The sequence below is a fragment of the Plasmodium chabaudi genome, assembly GCF_900002335.3.
Source record: "Plasmodium chabaudi chabaudi strain AS genome assembly, chromosome: 12".
In the NCBI taxonomy this organism is placed as follows: domain Eukaryota; phylum Apicomplexa; class Aconoidasida; order Haemosporida; family Plasmodiidae; genus Plasmodium; species Plasmodium chabaudi.
The window spans coordinates 1,156,599-1,177,208 of NC_030112.2; the positions used below are offsets into that span (position 1 = coordinate 1,156,599).

General features: G+C 24.3%; 7 protein-coding genes across 7 annotated transcripts; 4 read left to right on the top strand and 3 right to left on the bottom strand.

Annotated features, from left to right (window-relative positions):
• Positions 1–804: 804 nt before the first annotated feature.
• Positions 805–1,963, top strand: PCHAS_1231400 (pyridoxal kinase, putative; the record flags this gene model as incomplete). The annotated part of the gene is made up of 3 exons (XM_734398.2): positions 805–1,662; positions 1,758–1,803; positions 1,893–1,963. 3 exons carry the CDS (start codon positions 805–807, stop codon positions 1,961–1,963), a joined length of 975 nt encoding a protein of 324 aa, XP_739491.2.
• A 515-nt stretch (positions 1,964–2,478) lies between these two features.
• PCHAS_1231500 (RAP protein, putative) lies at positions 2,479–5,304 on the top strand (the record flags this gene model as incomplete). The annotated part of the gene is made up of 2 exons (XM_016798952.1): positions 2,479–5,064; positions 5,206–5,304. The coding sequence occupies 2 exons, from the start codon at positions 2,479–2,481 to the stop codon at positions 5,302–5,304; spliced, it is 2,685 nt and encodes an 894-aa protein (XP_016654306.1).
• An 896-nt stretch (positions 5,305–6,200) lies between these two features.
• PCHAS_1231600 (40S ribosomal protein S11, putative) lies at positions 6,201–6,956 on the bottom strand (the record flags this gene model as incomplete). Its single annotated transcript, XM_016798953.1, has 3 exons — positions 6,201–6,306; positions 6,404–6,581; positions 6,785–6,956. The coding sequence occupies 3 exons, from the start codon at positions 6,954–6,956 to the stop codon at positions 6,201–6,203; spliced, it is 456 nt and encodes a 151-aa protein (XP_016654307.1).
• Positions 6,957–8,415: 1,459 nt separating this feature from the next.
• Positions 8,416–10,053, top strand: PCHAS_1231700 (tRNA pseudouridine synthase, putative; the record flags this gene model as incomplete). The annotated part of the gene is made up of 1 exon (XM_736000.2): positions 8,416–10,053. One exon carries the CDS (start codon positions 8,416–8,418, stop codon positions 10,051–10,053), a length of 1,638 nt encoding a protein of 545 aa, XP_741093.2.
• Positions 10,054–10,287: 234 nt separating this feature from the next.
• PCHAS_1231800 (phosducin-like protein 1, putative) lies at positions 10,288–11,214 on the bottom strand (the record flags this gene model as incomplete). The annotated part of the gene is made up of 1 exon (XM_016798954.1): positions 10,288–11,214. The coding sequence occupies one exon, from the start codon at positions 11,212–11,214 to the stop codon at positions 10,288–10,290; it is 927 nt and encodes a 308-aa protein (XP_016654308.1).
• A 1,504-nt stretch (positions 11,215–12,718) lies between these two features.
• On the top strand, positions 12,719–14,793 carry PCHAS_1231900 (major facilitator superfamily domain-containing protein, putative; the record flags this gene model as incomplete). Its single annotated transcript, XM_016798955.1, has 6 exons — positions 12,719–12,818; positions 12,936–13,006; positions 13,208–13,311; positions 13,432–13,492; positions 13,648–14,507; positions 14,661–14,793. The coding sequence occupies 6 exons, from the start codon at positions 12,719–12,721 to the stop codon at positions 14,791–14,793; spliced, it is 1,329 nt and encodes a 442-aa protein (XP_016654309.1).
• A 699-nt stretch (positions 14,794–15,492) lies between these two features.
• Positions 15,493–19,416, bottom strand: PCHAS_1232000 (sporozoite surface antigen MB2, putative; the record flags this gene model as incomplete). The annotated part of the gene is made up of 1 exon (XM_016798956.1): positions 15,493–19,416. One exon carries the CDS (start codon positions 19,414–19,416, stop codon positions 15,493–15,495), a length of 3,924 nt encoding a protein of 1,307 aa, XP_016654310.1.
• Between the last annotated feature and the right edge of the window lie 1,194 nt (positions 19,417–20,610).

A 20,610-nucleotide genomic window follows, 5' to 3' on the forward strand; every position in this document is an offset into this window, starting at 1 on the left:
TAGTCTTTTATATATACTAATCTTTGTATTTTTATTTACCTTGCCTGTTCATATTTTTTATGAAATTTTTTTTATAGAAATATAAAAAAGCTAGTTTTTAATTTTAAAGGTTTAACCAACACATGGAAATGTTAAAAATAAAATAGAATAACGAAAATAATGTATCATTTTATATATTCCTATTTACACCCCAAATAATTTTACACCAAATAATATTTGCATTTTTCACACGAAAATAAATCGAAGTCAAATCATTAAGTTTTTCAAAATGTTTTTATTCATTTTATATATCCTACAAAATGAATAATATTCTCCCTCTTACTTTTATAAATAGTGAAATACACAAAAATCATTTCCTCCATTTTCATAATGATGATGGTGTTTTATTTTTTATTTAGAGCATTTATTCATTACTAATATTGTTATTTTAATTTTTTTATTTATTCATTTTCCTATCGCGATAACGCGAGCATAAAAAAATACATAGATCCTAATATACTGGATGACGTATGCATATGTATGTAAAAATATTTAGAAATTATATTAAAAAAAAATATTTTTTTATAAGTAAAATAAATCTCAAAATATGAAAAATATTATTTTATAGATTCGCTTAACTTGTCACGAGCATTATAATTTATTTATTTTTTTTAAAATAATAATAGATATATAAACATATAATATGGTAGGAAACATATAAAATAAATTTGTTTTATTCCTTTAGTGTGCCATAATATTATTATACAACAATTTCTATATATTAATTTGTTTTTTTTTGCATATTTTATTCTTTATAATATAAAAATGGTAAATGTTAATAAAAATAATATCGTAACTATTCAATCCCAAGTTTTTGATGGATTTTGCGGAAACAATATTGCTTCGTTTGTTTTAAGAAGACGAGGACATGTTCCCAAAGTTTTGAATACAGTTCAATATTATTCAAAGTATAAGCATTATGGTATGGAATTAAGTCTATGTGATATGAAAAGTATTTTAAACGAGTTTGTATTAGATGTATCCAATTTATATGGCGATAACAATAATTTGCACTTTTTAACTGGATTTATCAAAACAAAGGAATGTGTCGAGCTTGCTATAAAAACAATTTTAGAATTAAAAAATAAAAGACTAAACAAATGTATCAATAACAATGTAACTATAAGTGGTGATACCACAAATAATGAAGAAGAATGCTTGATAGAAAACATAATAAATATAAATTTTTTATGGATTTGTGATCCTGTAATGGGAGATGATGGAAGGATATATGTAAATAAAGATATTGTAGACGTATATAAAACATATGCTAGCAATGCTGATATATTAACACCAAATCAATATGAGCTTGAATTATTATGTGATAAAAAAATATCAAATGAAAAAGATGTTATAGATTCTTTATCTAGCTTATTAAATAAAGGAACTAAAATTGTTATTTTAACATCTGCTCGATATGATTTCGATAACGAACATTTATATGCTTATGTTAGTTTTTTTAATAAACAAAATAAAATGATTTGCTATAAATATAAAATTAAAAAATTTGATTTTTTTGTTTGCGGTACTGGCGATTTGTTTTCTTCCCTATTATTATCCTTTATAATCAAACAAGGGGGAAGTATTCTCAAAATTTTATCCCAAGTTTTAAATATCATGCATGTAAGTATACATACGATGTGTTAAACCGAATACTGTAATGTAATACGAACATATTTGGCTTTACAATATGCATATTTTTTTTTTGGTTTTCACAGAATGTCATAGAAAATAGTATTGGCTCTATGGAATTACACATAATAGGTAATTAAAAAAATATATGTTTTCATTACATTATTTTATATAAATTATGTATATTTTCCAACATATTTTATAATTTCCATTTTTTTTAGAAAACCAAGATATAATTGCCGGTGACAAAGTATATGGAACTTTGGTTGATGCCGAGCCCGTTTGTATATAATTTTAATTTTTTATTTTTTTACATAGTATTTATTATAATTCGTTAATATTATTCATATTATTTTATTAAATTATTATAATATGAGTTTGTATTTTTAAAAGATATACTATATATGAGTGTGCTTATTAAATAGATCCTACCTATTTATGTGTATATATATTCAACATATTTTTTAGATGGCTTATTCATATTTTCTTTATTTTTGTTTATTTATTTTCGACAACTTTTAAAACATAAGGTGTTTAAAATTTTATTTTAAAAAAATAAAATTAATGTTAAACAACGAATAAAATTTGAGCCTACATTGGATTGGCTATTTTTTTTGGATGTATACTGAAAAGGGCGTTGAAAAATGTCATTTAAATTAGTGGGGAATATATTATATTTCCAATATTTGTGATATGTTTATTTTTTTAATATTTTTTAATATTTTGACTTGTTTGTTTTTATTTTTCGCTATGCTTTCTCAGACTTTTTTTCATGCATTTCTCATACCTTTACGAGTTTGACATAAAATGAGAAAATTTTCGCTGAAAACCTTAAGTTCAAGAATATCGCGCTTAAACAGTGTACATACACAAAAGTTTTTTTTTTGTAATAAAAAATATGAACCGTTCATAAATAATTCGAACGAATTCAACATCCCATATAATAATTTGGGTGATGTCGAATTTGAAGATCAACTATCATCAGCTATAACATTTGATATAAATATTGATAATGATAAAAAATGGAAAAAACAAGAAGAAATAGAATATAATAATTTTTTGAAAAATGTTGAAACTCAAAGATTTTGTAATAACAATTTTAATCAACAAGAAAATTTAGAGGAAACTCAAAATGGGGGTATAAGCCAAGTCGAAGTAACAAACCCTGAAGTGAAGGAAACTATTGAGCATATACAAAATATACTTGATAAATATGAAATGAATGAAGAAGGAAAAGACGAAACAACAATAGAAACAATATTCGATAGTCTGAAAATAAAGAATAATAAATATATATTAAATTTGTTGGGTGATAAATATATAAATATATTTTTTTCGATTCTTTATAAAAATTTAGAAAATGTGTCTTGTAATAATCTTGTTATTTTGATAAACTCAATTTATGAATCAAGACAGAAGCAACTAATTCGTGACTTTTCCTACGAGTATATAAAATTTTTAAATAAAAAAAATAATAATAGCATTCACAATAATAGCATTCACAATAATAACGTTCACAATAATAACATTCACAATAGCAATACTAGTGTTGGCAACAATTTTGAGAATTCCAAGTTAAGTGAAAATGATGAAATAAATTTGTGTCTTCATATTTTAGATATTTTAAATAATTGTTCTTTATATTTTTCAGAATATTATGATTATTTAGTTTCTAAAATTAACAAAATGAATACTGATCAGATTGTTTTATTCTCGAAGGAATGCTCTAAGCATAGTCTAAGGACAAAACATTACTTAGATAAAGTTTCTAGTATATGTATAGAAAAAATAAAAAATTTTGATATTAAGCATGTACAAACTTTATACTACTCTTTTCATCGCTTTCCAAAAGAATATTCAAAATTTTATGACATTTCTTTAAACTTGATCTTAGAGAATATAACACAATTTGATATTTATTTTGATCACCTTCTTCTCAAAATAGCTAATAATTTAAAAAATGAAAAAACGTATGCCAAACTAACTTCATCGATAGCAAACAAAATAAATGCATCCATAACTCAGATACGAAAAAATATCAATTGTGGGCCCAAATTGGTAGCAGATCATAAAAATAAAATAAATGAACAGTGCCAACAAATTATTAACAGTTCAGAACATAATAGTGAAACGGGTGAAGACGAACTAGCTTGTCATGATTCAAACAAAATAAACAAATTAAAAAGCAATGCCATAGAAATAAATGCAAACAATGAAAAAGACATTTGTAACACTATCGTTGAAACAATAAAATGCTTGAAATATCTTGAGTATCGAAAAAATAATGATGATGAAGTAAAAAATGCAGTAAATACAATTTACGAATTGATTAATGATCATCCAGAATATTTAAATTTATTGTCTGTAGAAGATGTTGTATATGTATTGGTATGTTTTACTTCCTATAATAAAAGAATTGTATTATATAATAATTTATTAGACATATTATGTGAAAGGAGTAATGAAGTATTACATGCAAAAAATATATCCTTGTGGATATATCCAATTTTATATTTATCAAAAATATCGTGGTTTCATGGGAATTATTTTAATTTCTTATTTAACTGTATTAAAGATAATTACGTATTAAGCAGATTAAATATTTTTCAATTATTAAAATTATTATCATCTATTGTTAAAATGAATATATATGATGAACAGATTTATAAAATTTTAATAGAAAAATTATTTAGTGAATGGGATATTATTAAAAAAAAGTTTGTAGATATATCGACATTTTTATGGTCGTGTGCATATGTTAATATTATTTATAAACCTTTATTTGATGAAGCATATAAAACTATTATTAATATGATAGATAGCAAATCTTTTTGTTTAGATAATGCCATATATAAAAATTGTTTTGTTAATATAGCATGGGCTTTTATTGTTGGTAATTATCATAAAACTGAAAAAGATTTTGATAAAATTTTAAACGTTACATTTTTAAATCGAGACCCAAATGATTCACAAGCATTTAAACGGCTACACCAAATAGCTGATGCCTGTTTTAAAGAAATACCAAACTGTTTAGTTAATTTAAAATCAATAGATATTTTATATAAATATTGTATGCATGAAAAATGTAAAACATTAAGAAATGATTTTAATATATATAAAAAAGAAAAAGATGCTATGAAAATTAAAAATAAAATTATTGATGAAATTGCACACATTTTAAAAAATATACCTACTTCATATCAATTGTATCACGAACCATATAATAATTCACCATATATTATTGACATACTTTTAAATCAAAATCAAAAAATTGGAATATGTGTCTATGGAAAGGAACACCTTATGAGAACTTTGACTAATTCTCATTGGGATTACATGAATACTGGATTTACTTCTTTACAAATGAGAATTTTAGCTAGCCATGGTTGGAAGGTAGGAAAAAAAAAATACACATTTTGGCTAGCTCCATTTTTATAAGCCATTTGTGATGATAACCCAAATTACAACTCGATTTTTCCATTTCATCAGCTGAATTAACTATTACTTATTGTTTAAACATTTTCTTTTTTTTAGATTGTTCCAATTAATGGTGGAGAGTGGCTAAAATTGAACACGGACCAAAAAAAGACACATTTACAGGAATACTTTAAAAAGTACTCCATCCAGGTTTAAATTGGTTAGCATAAGAAGCCATACAACATAGCTACACCTAATTTAAGCACACCTGTTATATGCTCGTTTTTTCAGTTTGACTTTTTTATTTGCATAATAAGTATTTCGCTTAAAAATCAGTGGTACATATAGTCACCTTACTTATAAATAAATTTGCAACAATAGAAAGCGGAGTATGTTTTTATTTTTTTGTTTTTTTACGATTATGTGTAAGTTTGATACAAATATATACATATGTATACTTATATAGTTGAATAGTTTCTACTAAGTTACGTAATTTTTTATTCTCCTATATAATAGTCACATAATTTTTTAACACCATTTTGCATTAACCTGAAATGTTAATAATATTTCGATAAAAATTATTAACAAGTCATGTAATGTATAGACAAATTATGGCTAGCTAAAGCCTAAAGTTGGAAATAATTTTAAGCAAACACATTATTTTTATTTATTATATGTGTGTGCATTTTAGCATTTTTGGTCTTATAAAAAATTAAATTTTTTAAAATATTAAGTTGATTAATTTCTAAAAATACCAAAATGGTAATTTCTGTTAATATCATGTAGGATAAGAAAAAAAAATAATGTAAAAATAAAAAACATAAATCTATTAATAAGAGTTCAAATTTTATTACTTATTAATAGTTTAAATTTTATTTTTTTTTTATATACGCGTTAAAAATATGTTTTATTTTAGAATTGTCTTCTATCCATTTGTTTATCCCTTATGTATATGCAGCACATATACATACATGTGTTGAATATTCATTACTAGACGTTGTATTTACGTTATTAACAAAATTGGGTATTAAAATGAGCCTCTTTCTTTATGAAATTAATTTTTTCATATAATTCCTTTAAATTTACATTTAGTAAAATATAATAGTAATAATTTACAAACGTCTTCCTCTTCTTCCGGACTTTTTTCTGGTTGAGTCAGTTGGAATTGGTGTGACATCTTCGATTCTGCCGATTTTTAAGCCTGAACGGGCCAAAGCTCTATAAGCGGAAAGTAAAATAAAACAGATGAAGTAAACGTAATAGTGCATATATATACGTAGAGCACTTCTTTAATATTATGGGAACATGCTCTTACCTTAAGGCTGATTGGGCTCCTGGACCTGGGGTTTTTGATTTTGTTCCTCCAGAAGCTCTTAATTTAATATGAATAGCTGTAACTCCTAATTCCTTTAACCTAGCAGCAACGTCTTGAGCTGCCATCATAGCTGCGTATGGGCTTGACTCATCTCTGTCTGCCTTGACTTTCATACCGCCTAAAAATATAAAAAATAAAAAAATATTTTTTTTTCAAAGGAAAATGTATAGATCGTTACCATATTATTCAACAAAATTAATGCATGAGATTAGCGTGTTAAAATTTTTTTTTAAGCTCATTTAGATTAATATATTAATTTTTTTTTAGTATATATATGGATTTTTTTTTTCTATTGTTTTTTTATTTATTATAAAAAATTACCTGTAATTCTTACAAGAGTTTCCCTTCCACTTAAATCAGTAACATGTATAAATGTATCATTGAAGGAAGCAAAAATATGGGCAACTCCAAAAACTAATTCGCCTTCTTTTGGCTGAGGGCCTGATACTAATGGAGTTTCAGGTTGGGGAACTTTAACTTTTTTTGATGCCATTTTTATATTACTTATATAAATATATATTGTATGAATAAATAATAGTCATATAATAATTATATATTTGTATATTTATTTAATGTAAAATTGAAAATTTAAAAAAAATTATATTTGACCGTTAACAAATATTTTTTTTTTAACACTTGTTTAAATTTTTTAAATGAAATTTCTTTTCTATTATTTTTTTATTGTTACGACTGCATATAAAAATATGTTTAATTCCACTTTATTTTTTTTATACCCAAATGGATAATAGTACGATAAGCATATTTCATAAATTAATAATAATAATACGTAATAATATTTTTTCTGTATATATCAAGGGTATATAAAATTTTGCCAAAAATAATAAGCCTGTGGGCATGCATATATGCTGCTATAAATAATGCCATGGCAAGTTTCCCCTTAGCCTATCTAATAGCACATACGTAAATAATAAATAAAATGGTAAGCAGTCCAAATAGCAATGCATAATAATACGATATTAATATATTCATTACATATTATTACATATTTATTATTGTTTAAATTTGCCGCTGCTGCATTATTAAATAGGCAAGCGCCCTAAAGTTTACTATTCAGCACTGAATATAGGCATACTTTTATTTACCTAAATAATAAAATATAGCATTTCCTCTTGCATTATTACATAATTATTACATAATTATTACATAATTAATTACATAATTAATTACATAATTAAAATAATATATTCGCTTAAAATTGTTTTATATATATAGGCATATGATGGGTTATTATTCCGTATATTTTTTCCTCTCAAAAATAAAAACCTCTTTAATCACTTAATAGGCATAAAATATGTGAAAAAATTATTTTTTACTTTTTAAGGAAAATTAATAAAGTTCTATTCTTATATAAAAAATTAAATAAAGTAAAATTATTATTTTATTTTTTTTTAAATTCTAAATATGTTGAAATTTTCCATTTGAAAAACAAAATGTATATAAGGCATAGAGAGAAATGTCACTACCAATTTGTTTTCAGTTTAGGGCATACAAAATAGAATGGGAATTGAATTTATCATATAGGCAAACATAAATGTGTTTTTATTTATACAATAGAGGAAATTAATTAATTTGTTATGTGTTTGTTTTTTTTTATTTTTTTTCCAACCTTTTTTTAACTTAACAAGTCATTCAAAACGTTCTTAAAAAAGGGTTATACATTTCTCAAACAATTTAAATCAATTAAAAATGATAAGAAAAATATATGACATGTAGAATAATATCATGTGTTGTGTCATTTAAAAATATACACTATCGTATTAGCGGAAAATATATTTCCATAATTTAGTTACAGTCGTTTACGCTTCCTGCATTTTCTACATTTCCTACGTTTACTACGCGTTTGCCATTCCTTTTTTTCAACCTTTCCCCAGCATTTATAACGTTTTAAAATTTTGCAAAATGCAAGGCCAAAAGTCAAACAAAAATATAATATGAAAATATTTTTTTTTGTGATTTTTTGTATCTTCTCACAACTTAGTAATATATACAACATAAAGATATTTGAAAAAAATAAAAATTATATAAATAATTATGAAATAGGAAATATAAAAAGGAACTATAATTTTGTAAATTATACGAATACTAATATGTTATATGATACGAAAAAAAATAAAATAAAATTGTATACTCAAAATAAGGTAAATGAAAATAAATTATCAGGTTGTGAAAAATTAACAAATATAATTTTAGTTATCGATTATGATGGAACAAATTATAATGGATGGACAGGCATTGAGAATAGTAGTCCTGTTTATTTAAATGCTGTTAATGGATTTAAAAATGTAAAAAATTCGAATATTTGTAAAGACACAGTTTTTGAACAATCAGAAGATAGTGAAACGAGTTACAACAGTTTAAAAAACAAAAATGAAAATAAATATAATACTATCCAAAATTGTATACTTAATTGTTTATTAAAAATACATGGATATGGAGAAAATCCAAATAGTATTATTGATCAAAAAGAAAATGATTCTAAACCATTTGAATTCATAGGTGTTAGTAGAACAGATAAAGGTGTCCATGCTAAGGAATATGTATGTCAATATATATCATATAAAAAATTGCCACCATTCAATGGTAATTTAGAAAAAATTAAATTATCTTTAAATCGTTTACTAAATAAAGATATAAAAGTTCTGGGAGTCTTTAATGCGCCTTTCAATAGTTTTAATGTAAGATTTCATAATTTAGGAAAAATATATACCTACAATATTGATCTTAGAAAACCTTCCCAACCTTTAGAAAAAAATTTTTCTTGGCAATTATATGATGATTCACGATTCTCATTTCTTTTGAAAAATAAATTAACAAAATATGAAACATCTGTAAAAGGAAATAAAAAAAATTCAAATAAAAATTTATATGACACAAATTTAACTTCCCTTTTTGATGACCATCATAATAATGTGGACAAGGACGATTGTGACAATTTTGCTACTTGCAGCTCCAACGATGAAGATGAAAACAGTTTGGATCTCTCAAAAAGTGCTGACACCGTTGAAGAAGAACAACATAACATCGAACATATCGAAAGAAATGCTAACGACTTAATTATTAAAGAACGAATTGAAGGGATCATAAAAAAAGAAAAAGAAACAAACGGACCAGATAAAATAATACACTCATTAAATATAATAAATGGAAAAAACGAATTTAAATCTTCTATTTTATGTGATATAGATAAAATTAAAGAATGCTCAAAACTATTTATAGGTTATCATAATTTCGAATGTTTTCGAGGAACAGTTAAAGGAACAGAAAAACAAAGAACTATCAATACTTTTTGTAATATACATTTTTTAGATATATATAAAGTAAAAGATAATTTATATCAATTTATAATTCAAGGGGATCGATTTTTATATCATATGATTAGAATAATTGTTGGAGCTTTAATACAAGTAGGTGTTGGTATCTTAAATATTCAAGATGTTAAAGATGCTTTATATAATTGTAAACCACTTAGAGTTAAATTATGTGCACCTGCTCAAGGTTTATGTTTAAAAAAAATATTATTCCCAACAGAAATTGAGAATCTTGTAAATTCAGCAATCTTCCCTGAATAAGCCAAATTTTAAACAACAAAAAAACAAGTTTTAACACCCCTTTTGTGTAAAACATCCACATGTTGACACCATATCTATTCATAGCTTTTCATCATTCAAAAGGGTAAGCGGTTAAAAAGTGGGAAGTTAATAAAAAATGAAAAAAAATAACGAATATACAAGCACATGCAGATGAAGTATGTTCGTATTCCTACTATTTTTATGCGATGCACTGTTGAAAAAAAAATGCAATTTCTAGAACCGACTTAGACTAATTTTTCGGTCCATAAGGGAAGAAGAGTAGCCCTTGGATTTCATTTCACTTTCATTTGATGAACTATCATATTCTTCATTATCATTTCTATTTGAAAATAAATTAAATGACATATATTGTTTTTGTGTTCTTATATTTTTTTTTCGTTTTTCGGTATCACTATCACTACTATCTGTATTTTCATTAGAACTGCTGGTTGTGATATTTGCACATTTTCGTTGTTTTAAAATGTTATATTTTTTTAAAAAGTTTTCAAAAGATTTTAAATTTAAATTATTTAGACCTCCATTTATATTATTAATTAAATTACATATTTGGTGCATACAAGTACCGTTATAATATATTAAGATCGTTGGCAATTTATTTTCAGGATAATTTTCAATAATTTTATTGTACACCCCTTTAGTAAATTTTATATATTTATGTTTAATTGCTATTTCTTTTAATATCTGATTTAAAATTTTACATGCAATAACATTATCAGAGTATAGGTGTAGGACAACATAAGTTCCAGTTTTTTTTTTTTCTTTAAGTTCATTTGTTTCTTCACTATTATTAAGAGGGTTGCTTTTACTGCCTTCATTAATTTGTGTAATAAATGTTTCCTTTGATATTTCATAAACTTCTCCATATCTATCTAATAATCTATTTTTATTTATTTCATTTATTCTATCCATTTTATATTTATTAATTATTTTTAAATACTCATCATCTTGATGTTCTTCTTCTAATATTTTTAATTCTTCCAAATTTTTATTTTCAAAAATATTTTCATTTTCAATTCTATCAATAGTTTTTAAATATATCTCTTCTTCCTTTATTTCTTTTTCTAAAGGTGGAAGATTTCCAAACTTCCTTTGCAAATCATCCCACTCAGTTGTTTCGATAGTTGGATTCGTTGTTGACATTGTTTAAACTTTTTTATTTCAATAAATAGAATGACACTTCTCTATATTTGTGTGTTTTTAATACTGACTAAGCTTAGATCGGCTTGTGAAAATATAATATTCAAACACACAAAAACATTTTATATATCAAATGTGTTACCGGATAATAAATACCACACCATAAGGCTATGATAAAAAATTTTCAAGCAAAGAATATAATTAATATTTTATCATAAAAAATGCATAAAATTTATAAAATATATATATACTCCTAAAATTATACAGCATATGTACACGCTTGAAAATCATGAAGTTGTGCTATTTAGCAAAAAAAAAAAAATATACTTAAAAAAACGGGCGATTACTTACATAAGCATACACATATAAATATATGTGTAAAGAATATTTATATAATGATAAAAATATATAGGCATAAATTTTTCATAATTTGAAAGTATTAATTCTTCATTTTGTTTATCATTTATTTCCAATACAAATGAGCATAAATTTTTATGACTAGCCAAAATTGCAATTTCAGTTTTTTTTTTTTTTTTTTTTTTTTTTTTAATTTGTTTTTATGGCTAGTGCCCATGTGCATATATAAGTAATCACATTTTTTATTTTATATATATTTAACTCCTATCATTCATTAATGGTATTTTTACATATTTCTACAAACTACACAACATAGTGGGTTATTTTCCTATTTATGTACATTTTTAACACCGCAACATTCCAACTGTAAATGTTTTCAAGCATATGAATGCACAAATAATTCGATATTTTTATTATGCTACTTTAAAATTAAGTACTAGGGAATATAAACATGCAAATAAAATAAATATCTTAACTTAAATTTAAAAGGAATAAAGGAAAAGGCTTACGCTTGTATTCTATTACACAACTATGTGTATTTTTTTTTTATGTCTTCATCCATGTTTGTAAAATTGGAATAATTATTAACAGGTCATAAATATTAATAAAAAATATGAACAAAAAAAAATACATCCAAAGTTATTTCAAAATGATATTTATATGGTATTTCTGCGTTTTTCGTTCTTTTGGTAATTGAAAAAAATTAAAATAGTAATGAGCTAAGTTAAAAAGGACAAATGAAATAGTAGGCGAATGAAAATCAAAAGGATATTTGGATATGTAAAAATGTGTAGAGTATGTACACTTTTTTTTTTGTCTAGTTAACTAAATGACTTAATAATATAAAAAATGGTATTTTCCAATTTTGGGCATATAATATTCCATGTATCCAAATTGAGAAATATGTAATAAAAGACATAAACATACAAATATTTAAATCTATGAATGTTGATATGTCTATATATATATATTTCAACTAATCTTGTTTTTTAACGGTTAATTTAAGAATTATATAAAAAGTTTTTTTTTGTTTTGTAAGTTATTAATAACTAATTTTTTTTTACTATTCGAACCAATTTTTTAATTATTTCTTGTTACTATATATCTGAGGATATAAATAAAAAAAAATAAAAAGTAGCACTGAAATAAAATGGAAGTAACTTCGACCTTATTACAGAAAAGCCAAATGTTTGCAGATGATTCATCTGATGGGTTTCCTACAACAAAAAAATTTTTTGTTTCATCTATTGGTATTATATATTTCCATTTTGTTCTGAAAATTATAAGAATAAAGTTAATTCATAATAATTTGTTTATCTATTACGACTTTATTTAATCGGTCTTTGCCATTTTCTCACCCTTTTCAGGCAAGGCCCATTTAATAAATTCTCTCTATGGAATCGGCTACACAATACAGATAGCTATGCTTCCTTACCTGGTAAGTCCTATCATGTAAATCTATGAAATGATGACCCGAACTATTTATTATTTATTTTTTTCCTAAAAAATTATCAAAATAATACCTTAAAAAAGGGAGATAACATATAATCCTAATGCTTATGTGTAATGGATGGAAATACATATAGGGGTGGATATTGCTTATAACAATAAATGCATTTTTATTTTTGTTCCTTTTCAGCTAATAAGTTCCAATGCAGGGATTGAGCACAATGGATATCTATTAACTTTGTTCTCTCTATTACAATTTATTGGGTCTATATTTTTCGGGCGAATAGCAGATATGTTAGTATACGAAGAAAAATAAAAATAATTCTATAGTGACAATGAAAAATGATTAGCATATATATATTGGTACAAATAGCCTTTTATTAAAATACGTGTATATTTTGTTTCATTGCACAGATGGGGAGTAAAGAAATCCTTTTATTTGTCTTTGGTATCTTCCAGTATGATGTATTTAATGGTGAGACTAAATGAAGTTTATTTTAATAATAAGAAAATATAAAAAAAGGTTGATATAAGCAATTACACTTTCCCAATACGTTTATGCTTTCTTCTGCACACGTTAATAAATAATATCAACGTGCACATGTACATATTTGTTTTATTCTTTAATAGCTAACTATATCCAAGTCTATGTTGGGATACTATATCAGTTTTGTTCCATCCTTTTTTATGCAAACATTTCAAGTTTCGTCACTTTTAGTTTGTTTAAAAACGGAAAATGATAATAGGACGGCAGCTATTGGATATTTAAATTTAAGTTATGGAATAGGTATAATATTTGGAAGTATTTTAGCGGGTATGTTGGTAAATATATTAGGACCAAGAGGAAATTTATTTGTTGCATTTTTATCTCAAGTGTTAGCATTATATATTTCAAAAAGTTTGGAAGAAGACCCAAAATTATTAGTTAATAATAATATCGAAAAAATAAAATTAAAAGACTTATTTACAACTGCCCAAAATGAATGTACAAGATTATTCAAATTATTTCAAAAAACATATGGAATTTGTTTATTAATAATATTTGGCTTGTTACCTATATTAATGACTAAATTTGCTTTTGCTCCCGTTGTTGTAGATATGTTTAAGTTAACACCTGCACACACATCATATTTGATGACTTATGCAGGTATTATTACAATTATCGCAGAAGGCTTATTAGCTCCATATTTAAGTACCTTATTAGGTGATATGATTTGTTGTAAATTTGCAATACCTTTAACATTGTCAGGATTTTTATTATTATCTTTATGTGGTGCAAATGAAATGTTTGTTCTTTTATTTATGATCATCCCATTATGTGGTGGCGCTTTATTATATATATGTGGAACTAGCCAAATGACAAAACGAGTTGACGAGTCAGAACTTGGATCAATCATAGGTTTAAATACTTCCATTTTTTATGCCGTTACAATAATGGCTCCCTATTTGGCATTCAAGTCTTACATTGCCTTAGGACTGGGGCTATATTGGTTCAAAAAAAAAAAAAATACACATGCTCATATTATTAAAAATAGCTAGCTACACACATGTTCATATTATTAGAAATAGCTAGCTGCACACATGTTCATATTATCAAAAAAAGCTAGCTGCACATATTTCATTTTCCTTTTTCCCCTTTTTAGGCTTCTTTGTGCTTTCATTTGTTTTGTGATTACAATCTACATTTTTGTACTGGACCAATCGACATTGAAAATTTTTGAAGACGATGCGGATAGTTTAGAGACCATGTTCTCTAGTATAAAATTATCGTTATAGAATATTTTTGTCAAATGTTTTTATTTTCCTTTTTTTAATCACAAATTTTGTATCGATATATGCCATAAAATTTATTTGAAAAAATAAATAATCTGGCTGTACTATTTCTTTTACATTTTATTGTCTTTTTTTTTTTTTGAATATTTTTTTATTTAATTGTAACCCTTGATATAAGGAATACACCTTATTGGGTTTGAAAGAAGTTGGTGTTTTTCACAAAAAAATTGTAGCAAATAAAAAGATATGCATTTTGTATGAATTATTTGGTGTAAATAAAATAGGTAAATAATGATGGATAAATAAATAGTATTAACAAAGCCAACGAACATATAAATATCAATTAAACAAAAATTAACAAATAAAAAATATGATAAAAAAATAAAAAAAAATTCATGTCAAGCTAGATATTAAGCCAATTAAAAAATCAGTATGCACATAAATAAGATTGTGCAAAAGTAAATGGTGGTTTTTAAAAATTAAAAAAATAATAATAAGTAAAATTCACACACTACCCAATTATCGAAACCCCGCTGAATCAGCTATGCGTAAACAAACGCATATATGCATCATAGAATTGTGATACTTTTCTCCAAACAATGTTTAATTATAACATAAAATAGGTATTGACATTGTGTGCAGGTTGAAAGAAGTAAACATGGATGTACAAAATGTCAAACCTTGTAAGGGGTAGTGAAGGGGTTATTCTTCTTCATATGCTTCAATAATATCACCTGAATTAAAATCAGTAAAATTTTCAAAGGCCATTCCACATTCTTCATTTTGATTTACTTGAGCTCTTTCTTCTTTCACAACTTTTAAAGATATAATTTTCCCAACATATATAACATGACCATCTCTCAATATTCTTACGTTACTATTATTTTTAATAGTACCATTAATAACACTGCAACCTGATATTTTTCCCAATTTAGATATATTAAAAATTTTCAAAATTTTTGCTTTTCCTATATATTTTCCAGTTGGTTTTTTACTTAATCGTTTGGTCATTTCATTTTCAACATTTTCTATTAATTCATATAAAACATTTGAAAAAATAAATTGAGAATTTCCATTATTTTTCGAGCTTTTTACATTTTTAGCTATTTTAACATTAAATCCTATGATAATGGCATCAAAGCTAAGTGCATAATTTATATCGCTTGATGATATATCTCCAATATTTGCATATATAATTTTATTTCTAATTCTATATATAGTATCTTCTTTAGATAGTTTTAAAATCGAATTTTTTAAAATATCTATAGTACCTTGTTTATCACATTTGATAAAATAATTTATATATACATCCTTTAACTTGTTTTCATCGTCATTCGGTTCAGCATCGTTTTCATGTGTGTCACTATTTTTATCGCTAGATTGCTGAGTCTCTGCATTGTTTTGATCGCTGATGTCATTTCCGCTTGTTTCCTCAGGATTGATGATAAAATTTTCATACTTATCGAGTGTTGGCATTGAGTAATTAAAGTCGTTAATTTGGGAACTTAGGATGGTGTCCTTATTGTGTTCAGAAATTTCTTTTGCAATTGTTTCGGATTCAACTACATGGAATTTATCTCCAGCAATTGGAAGAGAATTTTTATTGTACCCTATAATTATAACGGGATCAGAAGGGTATGCACATTTTATATTTTTATTCATATAATTTTTTAAAACTTTTATTTTTCCATAAGACGATCCAGTATAAAAATTATCATTTAATTTGAGTACCCCTTTTTGCAACAAATTAATTGATACAATACCATTTTTACCAACATATGAATCTAATACTACACCTTCTGCTTTTTCATTATCTTTTATAGATAAATCAATAAATTCGGATTCTAAATATATTGCATCTAATAATTTATTAATAGAATCTTCTTTATATATAGAACATTCAACTACTTGAATTTCACCACCATTTATTTCAGTTGATATATCATAATATAATAAATCATTTATTATTCTATTTACATCTATATTTGGTATATCAGTTTTTGTTATAGCAATTATAATTTTTATATTTAATTCTTTTATTAATTTTATACATTCTATAGTTTGTGCTTGAATTCCTTCTTCCCCTGATATAACTAATATACTTAAATCTGAAATTTGAATACCTCTTTGTCTTATTGGAATAAAAGCTTCATGACCAGGAGTATCTATAAATGTACAAACTGAATTCTCATTTATATTTGCTTTAAAAGCTCTTATATTTTGTGTTATTAATCCGTGTTCTTTATTTCGTTCATTTGTTTTGCATATATAATCAAATAAAGATGTTTTTCCATGATTAATATGACCTATAAATGTAACAACTATATTTCGTTTCTTTTCCTTTTCATCCATCAGTTTATTTTTGATATCTTCACCAGGTTCCATTTTCAAACTAACACTATTCGAGGTTGATATCAAACTCGGGCTACTTTTATTTTCTACACTCTCAATTGCATTTACTGAAGTGGTGTCAATTTCATTTACTGAAGCGGTGTCAATTTCATTCGATTTTTCATGGGATATGGCTGGCAATACTGAGCTATGCTGAATCTCAAAATAATCACAAGCCTTTTTTATTTGATCTAAAGTTAATTCAGAATTAAAACTAAATTCTTTTTTTTCATTTATTATAAAGAATTTTTTTAAAGAAGATGGTGATATTTTAATAATTTTTGAAAGCATAGACAAGTTAATAATATTATTATTAGGCAATTGATATGTTTTTGTTAATTTTTCTTTTTCTTTATCTTTTTTTTTTTTTTTTTTTTTTACAGAATTTTCAAAGTTTTCATTTATTTTGTTTTTTTCTTTTTTCATTAATATCTTATCATCTTCTAAATTGTAAATAGTTTTATTATTTTTTTTTTTTTTTTGAATATTAATATAATCATTGGATGTGTTTAAAATTGTATCTTTCATAATTTCTTTTCCATCAATGTTAGTAAAGTCGTCTAAATTTTGCTGAGGATTATCATTTATTTTTTTCTTTACATTTAGGATTCCTTTTGGAGATATATGTGTTGAGTTTTCTTGTTTATTTCCTGAGGTGGTTGGATTCATTTGACTTTGTTTGTAACCCGATTGGGCATATTCTAGAACCCGTTTAAATGTATTTGTTTCTTTGGGTATCGTTAAAATATAACTTGAACTTAAATTTTGTTCCGATTTAGATAATATTTCTATATCTATTATATCCCATATTTTAAATATGTTTTGAAACTGTATCAATTTTGTTAGCTTGCTTTGCATCTCTAAACTTGTTACATCTAAAAGGGATTCAAAACTTAAGTCATTATTATTTAAGTTAGCTGATTCACTTTTTTTTGTATCGTCTAAATTGTTTAAAATGTAATTATTGAGAAATCTTATTTTCGATCGATGTAAATATCCTACACTTCCATTTTTTAATATTTTGATAAAACAATAGGATTCACATATTTTTGTTATCAAACCTTTTGATCGATCCCCTTTTTCTAATATTATATCTTTATTATATTTTATTATATTCCCTAGATAATATATATTTTTTTTTAAATTTACACCCAAAATTTTAACAGTAACTTTCTGATTTACTTTAAAATAGTTATTCATATCTTCTATATCATTACCTAAGTTTGATTTATTTTTAAATAATACACCAAAACTGTTTAAATCGGAAATTTTTATATATGCTGCTCCTTCATTAACAGAAGATACAATTCCTTCAAAAGATTTCCCAATATTCGATTCTTTTATTGGTTCAACATATTGATTATTGCTTGATAATCCATTTTTAGGGGCATATTTCGTCTGTTTTTTTTCACTATGTTTATAGGAACTATTGTTATTAGTCGGGGTTGTATACACATCGTCATTTATTTTATTACTTGATTTTTCTAAAGTAGACGACGAATTTTCTTTATTTTTTTTTCTCGTTGATTTTTTTCCTTTTGTGTAGTCTATTTCTTCTAAGCTTAGTTTAGTTTTATCTACCTTTTTGGGGCTATCTCGTTTTTTCTTTACACCAGTATTTTTTTTTATATCACTTTCGATTTGCTCATTATTTATTTCACTTTTTGTATTATCTTCCTCTTGATTGGTATTATTCGATTCTGATATTTTTTTTTTATTTCCACTAGTCTTATTTTTTCCCACTATTTTATTCGTTTTTTTTTTCTCCGATTTTTCATTTTGTCCCTTCTTATCTTCTTCATTATCACTTTTTGACTTTACTTGTATTTTTATTTTGTTTTTGTAATTCCATTTACATAAATATCCTTTATCTTCTAATGCTTGTTCATAATTTTTGTCCCATACATTTTGATATAGCCCTATACTCGAAGGGTTAAAGTAATAAAGGGGGAAAATATTTGATATGACTTTTTTATTATTCAGTACATTTAGCTTGTTAAAAAATTTTAAATAATTATTTCGTATTGTATTTCGAGGGAAGTAATGATTTTTGATTTTTCTCAGTCTCCCGGTTTTGTATTCATTTGTTTTTGTTATAACATAATTGTTATGGGAAATATAATTCAATTTATTGTTTTTCAAATTTATACAAAAACATCGTTTTATTTTTATTAATATTATTATAAACCATATTAGCGGCCATGTAGCTAAAAAAAGCCTAAGCTTATAAGACATTACTTCATCATAAAAAAAAAAGAAAACAAATAAATATCTACATAAACAATTATAAACATTAAAAAATTACATTTTTGTATTTGATAAAAGAAAATGTGTATTTTGACGGAAATCAAAATATGTGGGCATATTAATGAAATATTTTTTTATGACAACTTAATATTTTTTTTTTCCAACTATTCTGTAAGCATTTTATCAATATAGCTATATGAAAAAAAAAAAAAAAAAAAAAAAAAAAACAATGTCCACATATAATAAGCTGAAAAACTTCTGAACAAATAATTTAATCGCTTATATACGGCCTATTTAAAATGATAGAATGATGTAAATATATGGATAACAAATATATTCACAAAATTATTGTTAATTCATTGAGTTATAGGTCCCCCAATTGATATACATTTTCAATATCTATTTATATACATACAATAGTAAATTTTACAATTTTTATAGTTGAAAAAAATATCGGATTAAACAAAAAAAATAAATATTATATATACAGCTTATGCTCCAATCGAGAGACCGAAATGTATGAACGTGCAGGCGAAAAGCGATATTTTTTTTATTTTGTATTTTTTCGTATTTTTCCGTTTTTTGTGTACTTTTGTATAGTATAGCGTCGAAAAAATGGAAAACGTCTTATTTTTTGAACATTTCAAAGAATAATATGAACTATGAAACCATAAAAAAGATGAATATTGGTTCTTAAATATATGACATGTTTAATATGTTCATGGTGTAACATGGTCATACATATATGCATATAATATGTTTTTTTTTCTATGTTTAAAAAAAAAATATATATATTATTTAAATATTTTCTATAGATAGGTTATATGCTAAAATGAAAGGTAATATAGGAGAAATAATGTAATAGTAAAATAGAATAAAATATACGATACAAATGTGGTGCCTCTCTATACATTACACATAATATTAATTATAAAAATTAATAAATAGTATATGGGATACACATTAGGAAAATAAAAAAGATATTCGTTTTAGCTTAAAAAAAATAATAAATAAAATTTAAAAATAATTGAACAAATATATAGCGACAAAATAAATAAGCTAATAAAAGGAATTGCAAAAAAATTCGCCAATACGTATAATCACAATATTGGAATAAATAAAATAATAATAAAATAAAATAATAAATTATACATATAATACTTAATAATAGGTTATCTATTT